The sequence below is a fragment of the Acomys russatus genome, chromosome 5 (assembly GCF_903995435.1).
Source record: "Acomys russatus chromosome 5, mAcoRus1.1, whole genome shotgun sequence".
In the NCBI taxonomy this organism is placed as follows: domain Eukaryota; kingdom Metazoa; phylum Chordata; class Mammalia; order Rodentia; family Muridae; genus Acomys; species Acomys russatus.
The window spans coordinates 78,053,290-78,066,316 of record NC_067141.1 but is presented as its reverse complement, the minus strand read 5'-3'; the positions used below and the strand labels follow the sequence as shown (position 1 = coordinate 78,066,316).

General features: G+C 45.4%; 1 protein-coding gene across 1 annotated transcript in view; it reads right to left on the bottom strand.

Moving 5' to 3' along the window:
- Positions 1–880: 880 nt before the first annotated feature.
- The window catches only part of Slc18a2 (solute carrier family 18 member A2), a 33,967-nt gene continuing 21,820 nt past the window's right edge, over positions 881–13,027 (bottom strand). Inside the window, exons 11-16 of the mRNA XM_051146863.1 lie at positions 11,012–11,090; positions 10,741–10,792; positions 9,667–9,730; positions 8,552–8,671; positions 8,324–8,457; positions 881–1,463 (exon numbers count right to left, since the gene is read on the bottom strand). Of these exons, the coding sequence (XP_051002820.1) occupies positions 1,359–1,463; positions 8,324–8,457; positions 8,552–8,671; positions 9,667–9,730; positions 10,741–10,792; positions 11,012–11,090 (554 nt within the window). The 3' untranslated portion in view covers positions 881–1,358. The remainder of the gene's footprint in view (positions 1,464–8,323; positions 8,458–8,551; positions 8,672–9,666; positions 9,731–10,740; positions 10,793–11,011; positions 11,091–13,027) is intronic.

The window sequence follows — 13,027 nt, the reverse complement described above, 5'->3', positions numbered from 1 at the left end:
GATTACAGAACTGCAGGATTAATACATACGATTTGAGATATATTCCATTCTGTGTCTGCATTCCGGAAGATTGTAATCTCATACAAAGCAATTACAAATGCTGTTCACTAACAGTATTAGCTGGCACACTGAAAAGGTATGTCTGTATTGTCATGCTTAGAAAAATTATTCTACCCAGCACACAAGTTGATACAATAACACATACACATTTGTAGATATTTTTTTCTGCTTCAGAAAGGGAAGGTGTCCTGACCACCCTATTATCTTTCTTAACAATTATGTTAGACATGAACAATTTCATTCCTTCATCTTTCTTTGAAATTCATTTCTACATTGGTATCAACAACTTTTAGGAGTTTAAAAAATAACAGCAACTCAAAATTAACAAATGGCTAGAAAAACACTTGGATCACCTGCAAGCAGGTGAAAGATGTACCAGTCTGATTTTTCACATTGTAGCAGCTTGATAGCCTTGTTTCCTTTTCCAAAATGTGAACTAAGTTTGATGAACTATATCATGCTTAATTCTGACAGTGTATAAAGTGCATAAATTTTTCTTTTCATCCAATGAAACCATCAAGTATGTATCTTTAAAAAGAAAGCAGTACATGGGCTCTTTTCTCTGCTTTCAGAACATTGGCTCTTTACAAATCCTTGTTGGCTTTCATGATTGCTGCCAGTGATATAGACACAGAAGACAAAATTTACAACCATCCCTTTCCAGATGGGTGGTTATCATAGAAAACTAATGCCAGCAAAAGTTTATAAATAGGTCTGAAATACGGCTGATAGAATTTCTTGTCCTCTGCACTGGAGATGGCTAGCCTTTAACTCATAAATACACTGATACTAGTTACAACTAGTTAGGTAACAACACAGCCAGTGTTGCTGCACAACGCGTTGTCTTACATGATTCTGTTTGTCAGACTTCTAGTTTCTTGTTGGCGAGTCTCAGATAATGTGTGCTTTAAACACTCATTACCAGTACTCAGAAAAAAAATACAAGATTTTTTTTTGTCCAAGTGTTCGTGAATGTAAGTTAAAAAATTATATTTGATTTGGATTCAAATATTTATACATTTACAGTATACCTATTTCGTCAAAATATATTGTATAATATTTAATAAAAATCAAATAGATAAAATAAAGTTTTGAACACTATTTATACAAACCCCTAGAAAAGCTGCTTTTTCTTTATAAGGCTGTTGGCAGTCGGTCATAACCATGGAAAAGAAAGTATCACCTTTGGTTGTTTCACTCTGTGCCAGGAATGGATGCTGTGACTAAGGCAGTTCTGCATGAGTCATCTCACTGGAAACACTTGGACACAGTTAAACATTTGGCGATTTTAGAGGGTCTCAGTCACTCTCAGATTCTTCATTGTCGCCAATGGGATACGACTGGACATTATTCTGAGTGTACATTTTTGTTTTAATGGGGCAGTTGTGGTCCATGAGGATAGCCTGAAAGCAGAATGCAAGTACATTAGCTTGTTTTATAAAGATAAGATTATTTTAACCTACTGCTGTGAAGGATTACTGTTGGGAAAGCTGTATAGTCATTAAATAGACAGTCATTAGCGCTCACATGTCTTGACCTCGAAGGTCTGGCAAAAAGCTTCAGGTAATAGGCAAGAAGTAAAGCGGTCTCTAGGATGTTTTCATTGGAGGTAGAGGTTGAGTTTTGTGATTCAAAGATGGGTGGATTGAGTTTAAGAAAAGTTAAGCAGAATTTTTTAAGTAGTGGGAACTGGGGGCCTCATTGCAGCCAACTTCCGTTTTACAGACTGCCACAACGGGGCACTTCATGACAATGTTTGAAAGGAGCTCTTGTTAGAAACGTCAGGATGTCTGAACTAGAACCCACGCCATTATTCCCAGTCATGGATCTTGTTCTACTGCTAGCCATCTACACAGCTGTTTTACCATGTTAACACCATATTTTGCCGTGGCCTCTTTGTTCCTTAGATCAAGTATCCCCAGGGCTTTGTTCACAGATGTGATGTTCATAGGTCTCTCTCCATATTCTATCCGCCCTCTTTTAGCACAAGTGCACACATAAAAGCCTTCTGCCCTCTTTTACTGTTTCAGAAAATTAAACCAAAAATAGTGTTACTACAAAAACCAAAAACAAACCCTTATGCTTTCTTTTTAAAGCATCCTCAACAAGAAGTACTTACAGACATCCTTCCTGCTGACAGTGTGCCTAACTGTGCAGTAATCTGATGATCTAGCTGACATCCTGTCAGGAACATAGCTACAAGTAGAAAAAAGCCTCAGCTTTCACAGTGAGTCTAGGCAGGAGGTTGGGCACAGAAGCTTAACTTGGCCAAAGAGAGCTGTGGGCCTGGCTCAGGAGTTGAGCATTGGCTTCCCTTCCAAAGGACCCGGTTCAATCCCCAACATCTACATAGCAGCTTACAACTGTAACTCCAGCTCCAGGGGACCAGAGAGTCTAAAACAAACATGTAGGGAACAGAAAACCTGACCAGGGGCCATATAAAGTCTGCAGATGGTCAATTCCTTCATGTGGAATAGTCATTTGCATAGAATGTATATCTCCATGTATATTTCAAATCAGCTCAATAACTCATAGTCCCCGACATAGTGCGTAGTGTAACTAGGGGTTGATTAGGAACTATAGGTTGGTACAGATAATTGGTTTCTGGTTATTTTGGATTCATAGTGGTTGATGGTGAGTGCAGCGACATGATGGTGCAGGGCAGCCCAGGACAGTTTGTAGTTTTTAGCGTCCGTGGCAGCTAGAGAAGTGCAGTGTGAGGCCATGTGCAAGCCAAATGGATCAGGTGTGCCTGCGCAGTCTCCCTCCACAGGAACCATCCCCCCAAGATGCCCCCCACCCAGCCCCGTGGAGTCTGCAAGTCTGCCCGTGGCAGCCGAGCTTGATGTCTGTTAGTTACCAGTCCCAGCAGATGTGCTAAGACTACACTCAGTGCTCCACCCTTGTATGGCTTCCCAAGAGATTCTCAGAAGACCTGCTGTGTGACACAAGGTAACTGCCAGCTTCAAACTCAACTCCGTTTTCAATCATGCTGCTTCCTGAGTGAATTGATAGTTATACTTTAAGAGTTTGGTTACTAAAATAGTTGAGGCAACAGCCATTGCACACTTGAACCATTTCCTTGTGTTACACGAAGGTGTAGGGCATTGGAAGCTAAGGTAGTCTCCCCAGATTTAGTGATGCTTAAGGAAACGTGCCAAGATCACTAGAGATGGAGCAGGGGTAGAGTGGAGCGGGTTAAAAATGAAGCCCCAGGTTCCGACCTTCTCAGCACTGTCAACAGCCTCCAGAAACACTGCTATAGTTCCATTGTGTAAGACTAGCCTCCGCCTGCCGACATGAATGTTTTGGGCACTATGTCTGTGTCCTTACCCTTAAGGTCCTATACCAGCAACTTAACTCCAAAGGTATGGCCAGGTCCTCAGGGCTACGGGTGGAGGACTCACAGGAGGTAAAAGGTTAGCAAAAGGTCTGCAGAGGACATGGGAGCTTAGGTGAACCCTGAAAGATGGGAGGATCTGCAGGAGACAGGTTTAAATAGGCAAATCATAGATGGTGGAGGGCATTAGGTAAAGCGCACTAAACCAACACAGCTACCAGAGGTCTTACTAGGAGACACCGGTCGGAAAGCACCACCAACCCTGGGAGCACCAGGCTCCAGCCTTGACCTTTACTTGGCCCACAGGGAGCAAGGCCACACAGGAAAGAGTGGCCGTCGTCATCTTATTCACAGTCACCATTTCACATCTATTAGGAACTTGAGGACAGGACAGAGAATGCAGATTCAATTAAAAACTGTTCCGGGAGTTGCTGCACACCTTTCCTCTCAGGAGGCAGAGGCAGATGTATCTCCCCGAGTTTGAGGCCAGCCTGATCTACACAAAGTTCTAAACCAGCCAGGGCTAAGTAGCCAGACCCTGTCTTTAAAAGCTGCACTGGGCTTAGGGAGACAGTTTACTGGGTAAAGACAATGATTGCCTTTCAAGCATGGAGACCTGAGTTCAACCCCTAGAAGCCTCATTTTAAAAACTCACGATGGTGCGCACTTGTTATCTCTGCACCTGCAGAGCTAAAACAGAATTGTACTTGCTGGCCAGCCAGATTTGCCTACTCGGTGAGCTCTGGGCCAGCAGGAGACTTAAGGCAGACCGCCCTTGAAGAGCACCACCCAAAGCTGTTCTTGGGCCTCCTATGGGCAGTCAAGCATGCACACACGCACGCACACACATGCGCACACAGTTCATTTTTACTGTCATGAAGACATAAGTCATCAGAATTCAATAGTCGATGGCCTATGCGTTTCAATATATTCCATGTCTTCAGCAGCCGAGCTTCATTTCCTCTCGCAAAGGCTTTACTAAGCGGTAGTTTTACTTTAAAAAAAAAAAAAAAAGTTTTACATGGTTAAATAAATCAGAAGGTGTGCCATGAAGAAAAGAGGCAACCCTGTCTCGAAAAAATAAAATTAAAAAAAAGAGGCAAACAGCACTGAGCAGGTTAGGCAAGTGCACGAAGGGCAGCTGCCCGGTGGCTCAAGAAGCAGGCGGGGATTTATGCTAGCACTCCACACTGCCTTGGAGAAGAACTGGAGAGAGGGGGGATGGGCACCCAAGTCACAGTCGATCTCCTGCTAAGTCCCTCCCTCCCACCATTGTTCACAGAACAAAGCTGGGGTCTCCAAGGCGGTAAAAATGAAGTAGAAAAGTAAGACTTCACTGCTGGGCTGGTAAAACAGTAAATGCACTTAGAAAGTAGGCGCTCCAACCTCAGACGTGAGAAGACATGCATCCTAGTCGAAAAAAATTATTTTTAATATAACTAGAAAAATTAAAAAGGAATCTACCATGTAAGTGTGTAGAAAAGTGACTAGTAGATTATAATGTACGCTAGCTCCCCATCTTTACCCAGCCCACGACACCCAACAATAAGAGTCCTTTGAAAGAGAGTTTTATGTGTGATGGAGTGGTACACATGCACATGTGTGTGTGCGTGTGTGAAGGCCAGAGGCTGACATCAGGTGCCTTTGTGCTTCCATTTTTATATTTTGAGGAAGGGTCTCTCATTTGAGCCCAGAGCTTACCAATTTGGCTGTTATCACCAGCCAGCTCGCTCCAGAAATCTGCTGCTTCTGCCCTCGTTGCTGAGATTATAGGTGGGCCAGGACACTTGCCTGAACTTTACGTGGGTGCTGGAGACTCGGGTCATTGTGTGGCAAGTGGCTTTCTGAACTGCCTCCTCAGCACTGAACTGGGGTCTAAGCTAGAAGGACCTTATACAGCCAATCACTGAGAAGACTCTGCTGCCCGCAGACCACCTCCTTCCAAAGCATGCCCTAGCTTTCCAATCAATTCTTTAAACCTTTGAAAAGCAAAACCCATCTCAGAACTCAGTTCTTCTCATCTGGGTGTTTTGAGAGGTCAGGGTACTGTGTCATTGTCTCGTGGGGACAGTTTTCCTCAAATGGCAGTGTTGATACGCCTTACGCTTGTGCAGAGACTGAGATAGATCAGAAACTATATCCCCTTTGCCTTTATCGGAAACATTTTAGGAAGAAATCCAAATGGGATAATAGCTGTGATGCTCACAACCAATTCACAGCCAGCTGTGACTTAATAATCCACAAAACACCATTGCCTAGGCCACTCCTTCCCCCACCCCCACAGCAGCAGGGCAGGTACCCTATCACCAAAAAGTACTTAATGAAGGAATTCTTTGCTTGGGGTGGAATGCCTGCTGCCCCCATGTTCTCTACATTTGGTGGCCAATGATCTTGCCTGGGGTTTCTCAAGCAGATGGTCTCACTATGGCACACATCCTGCCACAAGCACCCTTATCAATAGAGGCTATTGGCGCCCATGTCCACTCACTTCTCTGTTCTGCTTGCACAATGAGAAAGCACCAGCTGCTGCGTGCCACCCTCAGATGTACCACTGTGCTGGTCAAATGGCATTGTTGCGACTATGGGTGGCAATGGTAGGCAGAGAAATACACATCTTAAGACTTAATGATTGTCTCAGTAGGCACTGGCTAAGGGTTGTGACGTTTTTTTTTTTTTTTTTTTTTTTTTTTAAATTTATTTATTATTATGTATACATTATAGATGGTTGTGAGCCACCATGTGGTTACTGGGAATTGAACTCAGAACCTCTGGAAGAGCAGTCAGCGCTCTTAACCACTGAGCCATCTCTCCAGCCCGTGACGTTTTATAATAAAGTGACCTTCTAGAAACCTGTCATTCTTATTCTTTGCCTTTTAGGGTTTTCTCCACTTCCCTCAGTATTTTTTTTTTTTTTTTGAACTAAAGCACTGGTTTAAATGAAAGACCCGCCTTTCTACCATCATTTTTCAAAATATGGTGGCAGCTGACAAATGCTCCCCACTACCAGCACCCCCTCAGCAGTCTTCCGAGCTCTTTCATTTCCTCTACTAGTGGATGCCGTCACCCACAAATAGATAGCACAGCAGCCCCAGTGCCTGCTGACTTGGGAGGGCTGCACACCCAGAGGAATCTGCGTAGCAGAAGAAGCTCTTGCCTTGACGAGTGACGGTGTTTGGGTGCTGCTGAGTGAGCAGAGCACGCCAGCGCTTTCGAACCGGCAGGAAGGATGGGTGGGTGGCGTTGGCGACTGTGACTGCTTGGGCTGTTGCTCAGCTCTCACAGCACTCCTGCCAGGTGTTGTCGTTCCCAGTGCAGTGGAGAAAACAGAATTCAATCGTCCGTGTGTGGGGAGCCTGGCGGCTGCCTCCAAACCCATACCAGCCCTTCACCATCTCTAACAGTCTTAACAGTCTCCCGGGTGACAGAAACATTTACTGCTAATTCAATTTCTTTGGTCAAAGAGCTTTGGGAGTAACCTTCATTTGGCGTTAATTGCATTATTGATAATATGGCCACAGAAGGAGTGCTTTCCGGCAGTGTGCTGATGCTCTTCTATCCCCTCTGAGGGGTCTGGGCTCAAGTCAGCCTAACAGAGGTGCCACAGTGAGGCACACAACCAAGGTTGGAAGCAGGAAGTCAGAGAGGGGCGCTGGTTCTACCCAAGGATCTCCACAGCACCCCACAGTACCCACCCCCAGGAGTCCACCATGAGAAACTCTGAAGTCTCTAGTCAAATCCTGCATGGCTCAGGACAAAAGGCCAATGGCCAGAGTGTTTTTAAAATACAGTAAATAGATGGGTGAATGTAAAATGCCTCAGACAAACACACGTTACACAGTCTGAATTTTGGTTCTGCCTGTCTTTAAATTCAGTTTTGGGGAAAACCATCAGAGCAGTTACAGAAATGATAAAGCATTAAGACCCGTTTGTTCAGTTTGATGTCAGAAAGCACTCTGCGCTGGCTTAGTGGCAGGAGCTCGCAGTGCTGGCTATCCCTCAAGCTGAAGCAGGAAAACCCTGACTTCACGGCCATCTTGTCTCTTACAGAGTAAGTTCAGAGCCAACATGGGCAACCTAATGAGACCTTGTCGCAAAATAAGATGTTTTTAAAGGTAAAAAGAAGGCTAGAAATGAGACTCGACAGTACAGTGCTTTGCCTGGCACACGCAAAGCCCGAGGCTGAATCCACATTATCAGAGAGGGCAGGAACTCAGAGATCACTTTGGGTCTGCTCCAAAAGAAGACGACAAAGAAGCACTTGGACCCATCCCTGAGCACAAGCCTACTACCCGTGGCCTCCTGTCCATCCTTAGTCCAGACAGATCCCTTTCAGCTGAACAGTACCATCATCTGACACTTTAGTCAGGGCCGCTGCTACCAGGGCGGATGTGAGCAGTGGCAGTGTGCTTTTTTTGTTGGGCCCTTAGGAAGGGCCCAAGCCTCACCCATCTCTCACTTGAGACTTACAGGCAACAATTTGGACTTGTTACAAAAAAGAGAGAGAGAGAGAGAAGTGCTTTATTCTGTATAGCTCCCTGTGGCTGTGCTTCTCCAGTCATGAAGGCAAGAAGCATGTCTGTAAGACAACCAACTATATCCTGAAGGCAGGAGAACTTTCCAGAACCATAGATAATTGGACTGAATTATCCTACGGTTATATTTGGTTGACAAGAGTTATACAATGCTAATCTATGTATGAAAATAATTCCCTTCTTTCAATTCCTGAACATGAATGAAGCTTGAAAAAAATGACTGTGAAAGTAACAAGAGTTAAATAAGTTACTGTCCTGTTAGTGACTGAAAGGGGACTCTTGTTGCTTCTGTTTGGAGATTTCTATTGGAAAGCAGAAATTGTTTTAGAATTGAACTACACAAAAACTATCCAGATAGCCATACCAAAATGATCAAAAAGGGCTTTCTTACCATTTTCTCTTCCTTAGCAGGTGGACTTCGAAGAAAAAAGCAGAGCGGAGCAAAAGCAATATCAATTATCCCAATAATTGTCATGAGCCACGGAAAGCCAATTGCTTTTGCAATGGCACCACCAGCGGAGGGACCTTTGGGGACATAAGAAGCACTTCCTCAAACATCTTACTGGCAGAAAACGTGAAGATTTCTGTATTCCTAGGAGGTTTAAGGCGGCATTCTTACCGATAGCATACCCCATACAAAAGGCCACGTCTGCGATGGCGTAGACGCTCCCATAGACAGACACGTGGCGCAGGTCAACCAGGTAACCCATGACGGGCATCATGGAGGAGTCCACCATCCCTGTGGACAGTCAGGGATCAGTGTGTGGAAAAGCAGTGTGAGCTAGAAACAGGCTGAATGCCGGGGGCCTGTACCCTAAACGCAGAGGGAGCTCTTTGCCTCTGCCGTTGCCACTCGCGCATCTGTGACAGATGACTCCGGACAGCAAATCGTCCATTGTAGGCAGCAGAAGTGTTCGGAGAGGAATGGGACTCAGGTTCAGGGTCCCTTGTTAGGCCGCCATTTGTAGGCTGCCTGGCCTCACCTTGTCATCTTTTGGGGTAAGGGGAAAGTACTCAGTCCTATTCCAGGCCACTAGCTTGTACCTTACACACACACACACACACACACACACACACACACACACACACACATGTCCCAGTTTACTCCAGTCGACACTACCCGATGTTCAGCATCTTTATGGACCTAGACTATAGCTTGTTCCTAAGCTAATCTCAGGACAGCCTCCACAGGGCAGCCTCCACAGGGCAGCCTCCACAGGACAACCACCACAGGGCAGCTTCACGGGGCAGCCTCCACAGGGCAGCTCCACGGGGCAGTCTCCACAGGGCAGCCTCCATGGGGCAGCCTCCACAGGGCAGCTTCCACAGGACAGCCTCCACGGGGCAGCCTCCACAGGGCAGCTCCACGGGGCAGTCTCCACAGGGCAGCCTCCATGGGGCAGCCTCCACAGGACAGCCTCCACAGGGCAGCCTCCACGGGGCAGCCTCCACAGGGCAGCCTCCACAGGGCAGCCTCCACGGGGCAGCCTCCACAGGGCAGCTCCACGGGGCAGCCTCCACAGGGCAGCTCAACGGGGTGGCCTCCACAGGGCAGCCTCCACGGGGCAGCCTCCACGGGGCAGCCACCGCGGGGCAGCCTCCACAGGGCAGCCACCACTGCAGTGTCTGGAAATCTGGGCTCTGTACCCATTTATAGTCTGTACCCTCTTCAAGAAGAGAACCCCACCAGAGGGAATGCAGTTCCAAATCGAGGCACAAGGCCATGTGACTTACCAATTGCAAAACCTACTCCAAAGTTGGGAGCGATGAGTCCATAGATATTTTTTGCAAAAGGAATCTGTAAGAGGAAATTAATATGTTAAAATAAAAGTTACTGGCTCTAATACATCATCTTGGAAAAGGCCCAGAAATATCTTTTATCTGGGCCTAAAGACCTGTTTCCTTTTGGAAAAAAAAAAAAAAAACATGGGAGCAGAGACAGGAGGAACCACGCCTTTAGTCCCAGCACTCGAGAGGCAGAGGCAGGTGGATCGCTGTGAGTTCAAGGCCAGCCTGGTCTGCAAAGTGAGTCCAGGACAGCCCAGGCTACACAGAGAAATCATATCTCAAAAAAACAAAGCCATCGTAATCTTTAAAAGCCAGACTAGGTTGAGGGTGTGGCCAGTGGCAAGTGCTTGCCTACCATGCACGACACACCCTGGGTTCAACCTCCAGGAAACCAGCCAATAAACGTATGTCGAAGCCTGAGATGTAAATTCCGACTACTGTGAAAACTTAATTACATGGCTGCCCTGAAGGACCGCTCCATACACCCAGACAGCCACATCTGAGGAGATACTGGACTCTAAAGGATGTTTATTCTGCAGTGACATCTCGCCATTGTCCAGGGTAGCTGCCTTAGAGTATTTAAGATGCTATAATGTTTAGTGGCTCATGCCTGTCAACCTCAGCACTTATAAGAATAAGACAAAAAGATTTGTCATGAGTTCTAGGTCAGCCTGGGATATATAATGAGACCTTAAGAGAAAAAAAAAACCCACCAAAAATTAAAAAAAAAAAAAAACATTTAAAAGTAAGATAGTACTAAGAAAAATAACTTGGTAAACCACATAATAAAAGGTAAATAACATCTGACCTAAAATTAGGCAATATGGCCACTGGAGTCTTTCCAGAAATGTTTAAAATTACTTTCAAGAACTGGAATAAAATGGAGGACATAATAAAACTGAATATTAAGAAACCCAAACTGCTGTAAAATATTGCCTGGTGATTACCACCCAAAACAAGAGTTTCAGTCCCATGTGCACCCCTCCCCCAACTGCCTGCCAAATGCAATCTCTCACTCACACATAAAATGCTGATTCCAACAATTATCATCCCCAGGAGAGCACAAAGCCACCTATCAAAAGAAAGGGCAATTCAATAAGTACACAATAAGTATACACTTATCAATAAGTACACACTTATCAATAAATACACACTTACAGTGTTTCCCCCAAGACACAGCTTCAATGAAAACCACAGCAGCTACTTATAACAGCTAAGACAGAAACACTGAGTTTCTTTAAAGAACCATATTATTATCAAAACAATTGAATGCTTTTATTTAATATCTTACCTTCCCATTTTGTGTGCGAGTATCCCAAAAATATTGGTTCCAATGAGATAAGAGATACTTGCCGGCAAGAAAGCAATGCCTGTGAATTTATGAAAAGGACACGTTATCAGCACTGTGGGAGTCACACGCCAGGAAAAAAAAAAAAAACTAATATTCACAGACACCACAGTGCTGATTCCAGAAGATGGAATGAAGTCCTCAGCCTGCACCCAAGCAGCTAATATCCGGTTTCAGTCTCGACCCCATGTGGCTTATCCATCCCAGAGGGCTGCCTAGATGCTCCAGAAAAGGCAGCCATTTCTCTATCAGTGGCTCCATGTCACCTCAGTCTGGTGGCAGTGTTGCACGTGGACCTACAGAGACAATCCCAGCTGAGGGAGCCTAGCAATGGCCACTGTGAGGTTTGGGCATTTACATATCTGTCCTCCTCACTTTCTCAATTCTGGACACAAGGCACAGCCACTGAAAGAGTTAAGGGAAACTAGAACCAAATGAAAAGAAAGCAGTTGAGACCGTTCAAAGCCCACAGTTGCTCCCTCTTGTAAGTTTACACACGTTATGTGTAAACACAAGGCTTTGTCACACAAACAAGATTCTGTCACACCTATTGTTCCACACTCTGCTTTTCTCAATTAACTGTGAACATCTTCCTATCTGATAGAGATGAGGGGAGGCAGGGAGAGGGCGGGAGGGAGAGACAGAGAGACAGAGGTGGGGGGGGGCAAGAAAAACCTACTTGCTCATTTTTCTTTTTATATTATTATTATTATTATTATTATTATTATTATTATTATTATTATTTGTTTGTTTGTTTGTTTTTTGAGACAGGGTCTCTCTGTGTTAGGCTTGGCTGCCCTGGACTCGCTTTGTAGACCAGGCTGGCCTCGAACTCACAGCTATCCACCTGCCTCTGCCTCCCGAGTGCTGAAATTAAAGGCGTGCGCCACCATGCCCAGCCACTTGCTCATTTTTCAAGGTGGTACTTCATGTCCAGGACTTAGTGGCTCTCTGAGAGGAGAGAGTACACCAGGAGCAATTTCCAGCTGTCAAGAACAGAAGTTGCATTCAACATGGCCAGCACTGAACAAAAGGCCCATCAAGGTAAGCCATATGCGTATGCAGGGGACATGCCCATCAAGGTACGCCATATGCGTATGCAGGGGACATGCCCATCAAGGTAAGCCATATGTGTATGCAGGGGACATGTCCATCAAGGTAAGCCATATGTGTATGCACCTGCCCATGTGTATGCACCTGCCCATCAAGGTAAGCCATATGTGTATGCAGGGGATGTGTCCATCAAGGTAAGCCATATGTGTATACAGGGGACATGTCCATCAAGGTAAGCCATATGTGTATGCACCTGCCCATGTGTATGCACCTGCCCATTAAGGTAAGCCATATGTGTATGCAGGGGATGTGTCCATCAAGGTAAGCCATATGTGTATGCACCTGCCCATGTGTATGCACCTGCCCATCAAGGTAAGCCATATGTGTATGCAGGGGATGTGTCCATCAAGGTAAGCCATATGTGTATACAGGGGACATGTCCATCAAGGTAAGCCATATGTGTATGCACCTGCCCATGTGTATGCACCTGCCCATTAAGGTAAGCCATATGTGTATACAGGGGACATGTCCATCAAGGTAAGCCATATGTGTATGCACCTGCCCATGTGTATGCACCTGCCCATTAAGGTAAGCCATATGTGTATGCAGGGGACATGTCCATCAAGGTAAGCCATATGTGTATGCACCTGTTCACCTCAATGCTAGGATGATCTCTTGACAAGAGACTACGTTTCAATTTCTTAATTTCAGTATTTTTTTTAAATCAGATATACTAGACTAGATTCCCAGCCTTGTCCTCAAATACTAAGAGCCACTTTGTTCTCAACCGTCTGTGTATACGAGCTGTGCATGGTGGGAGGCCAACAAGCGCTAGTCTAGGCCAGCATGGTTATGTCCCTTTAAGAATAAGACCCTAAGCCACTAAACCCTGGGAGAAGCTGTCGG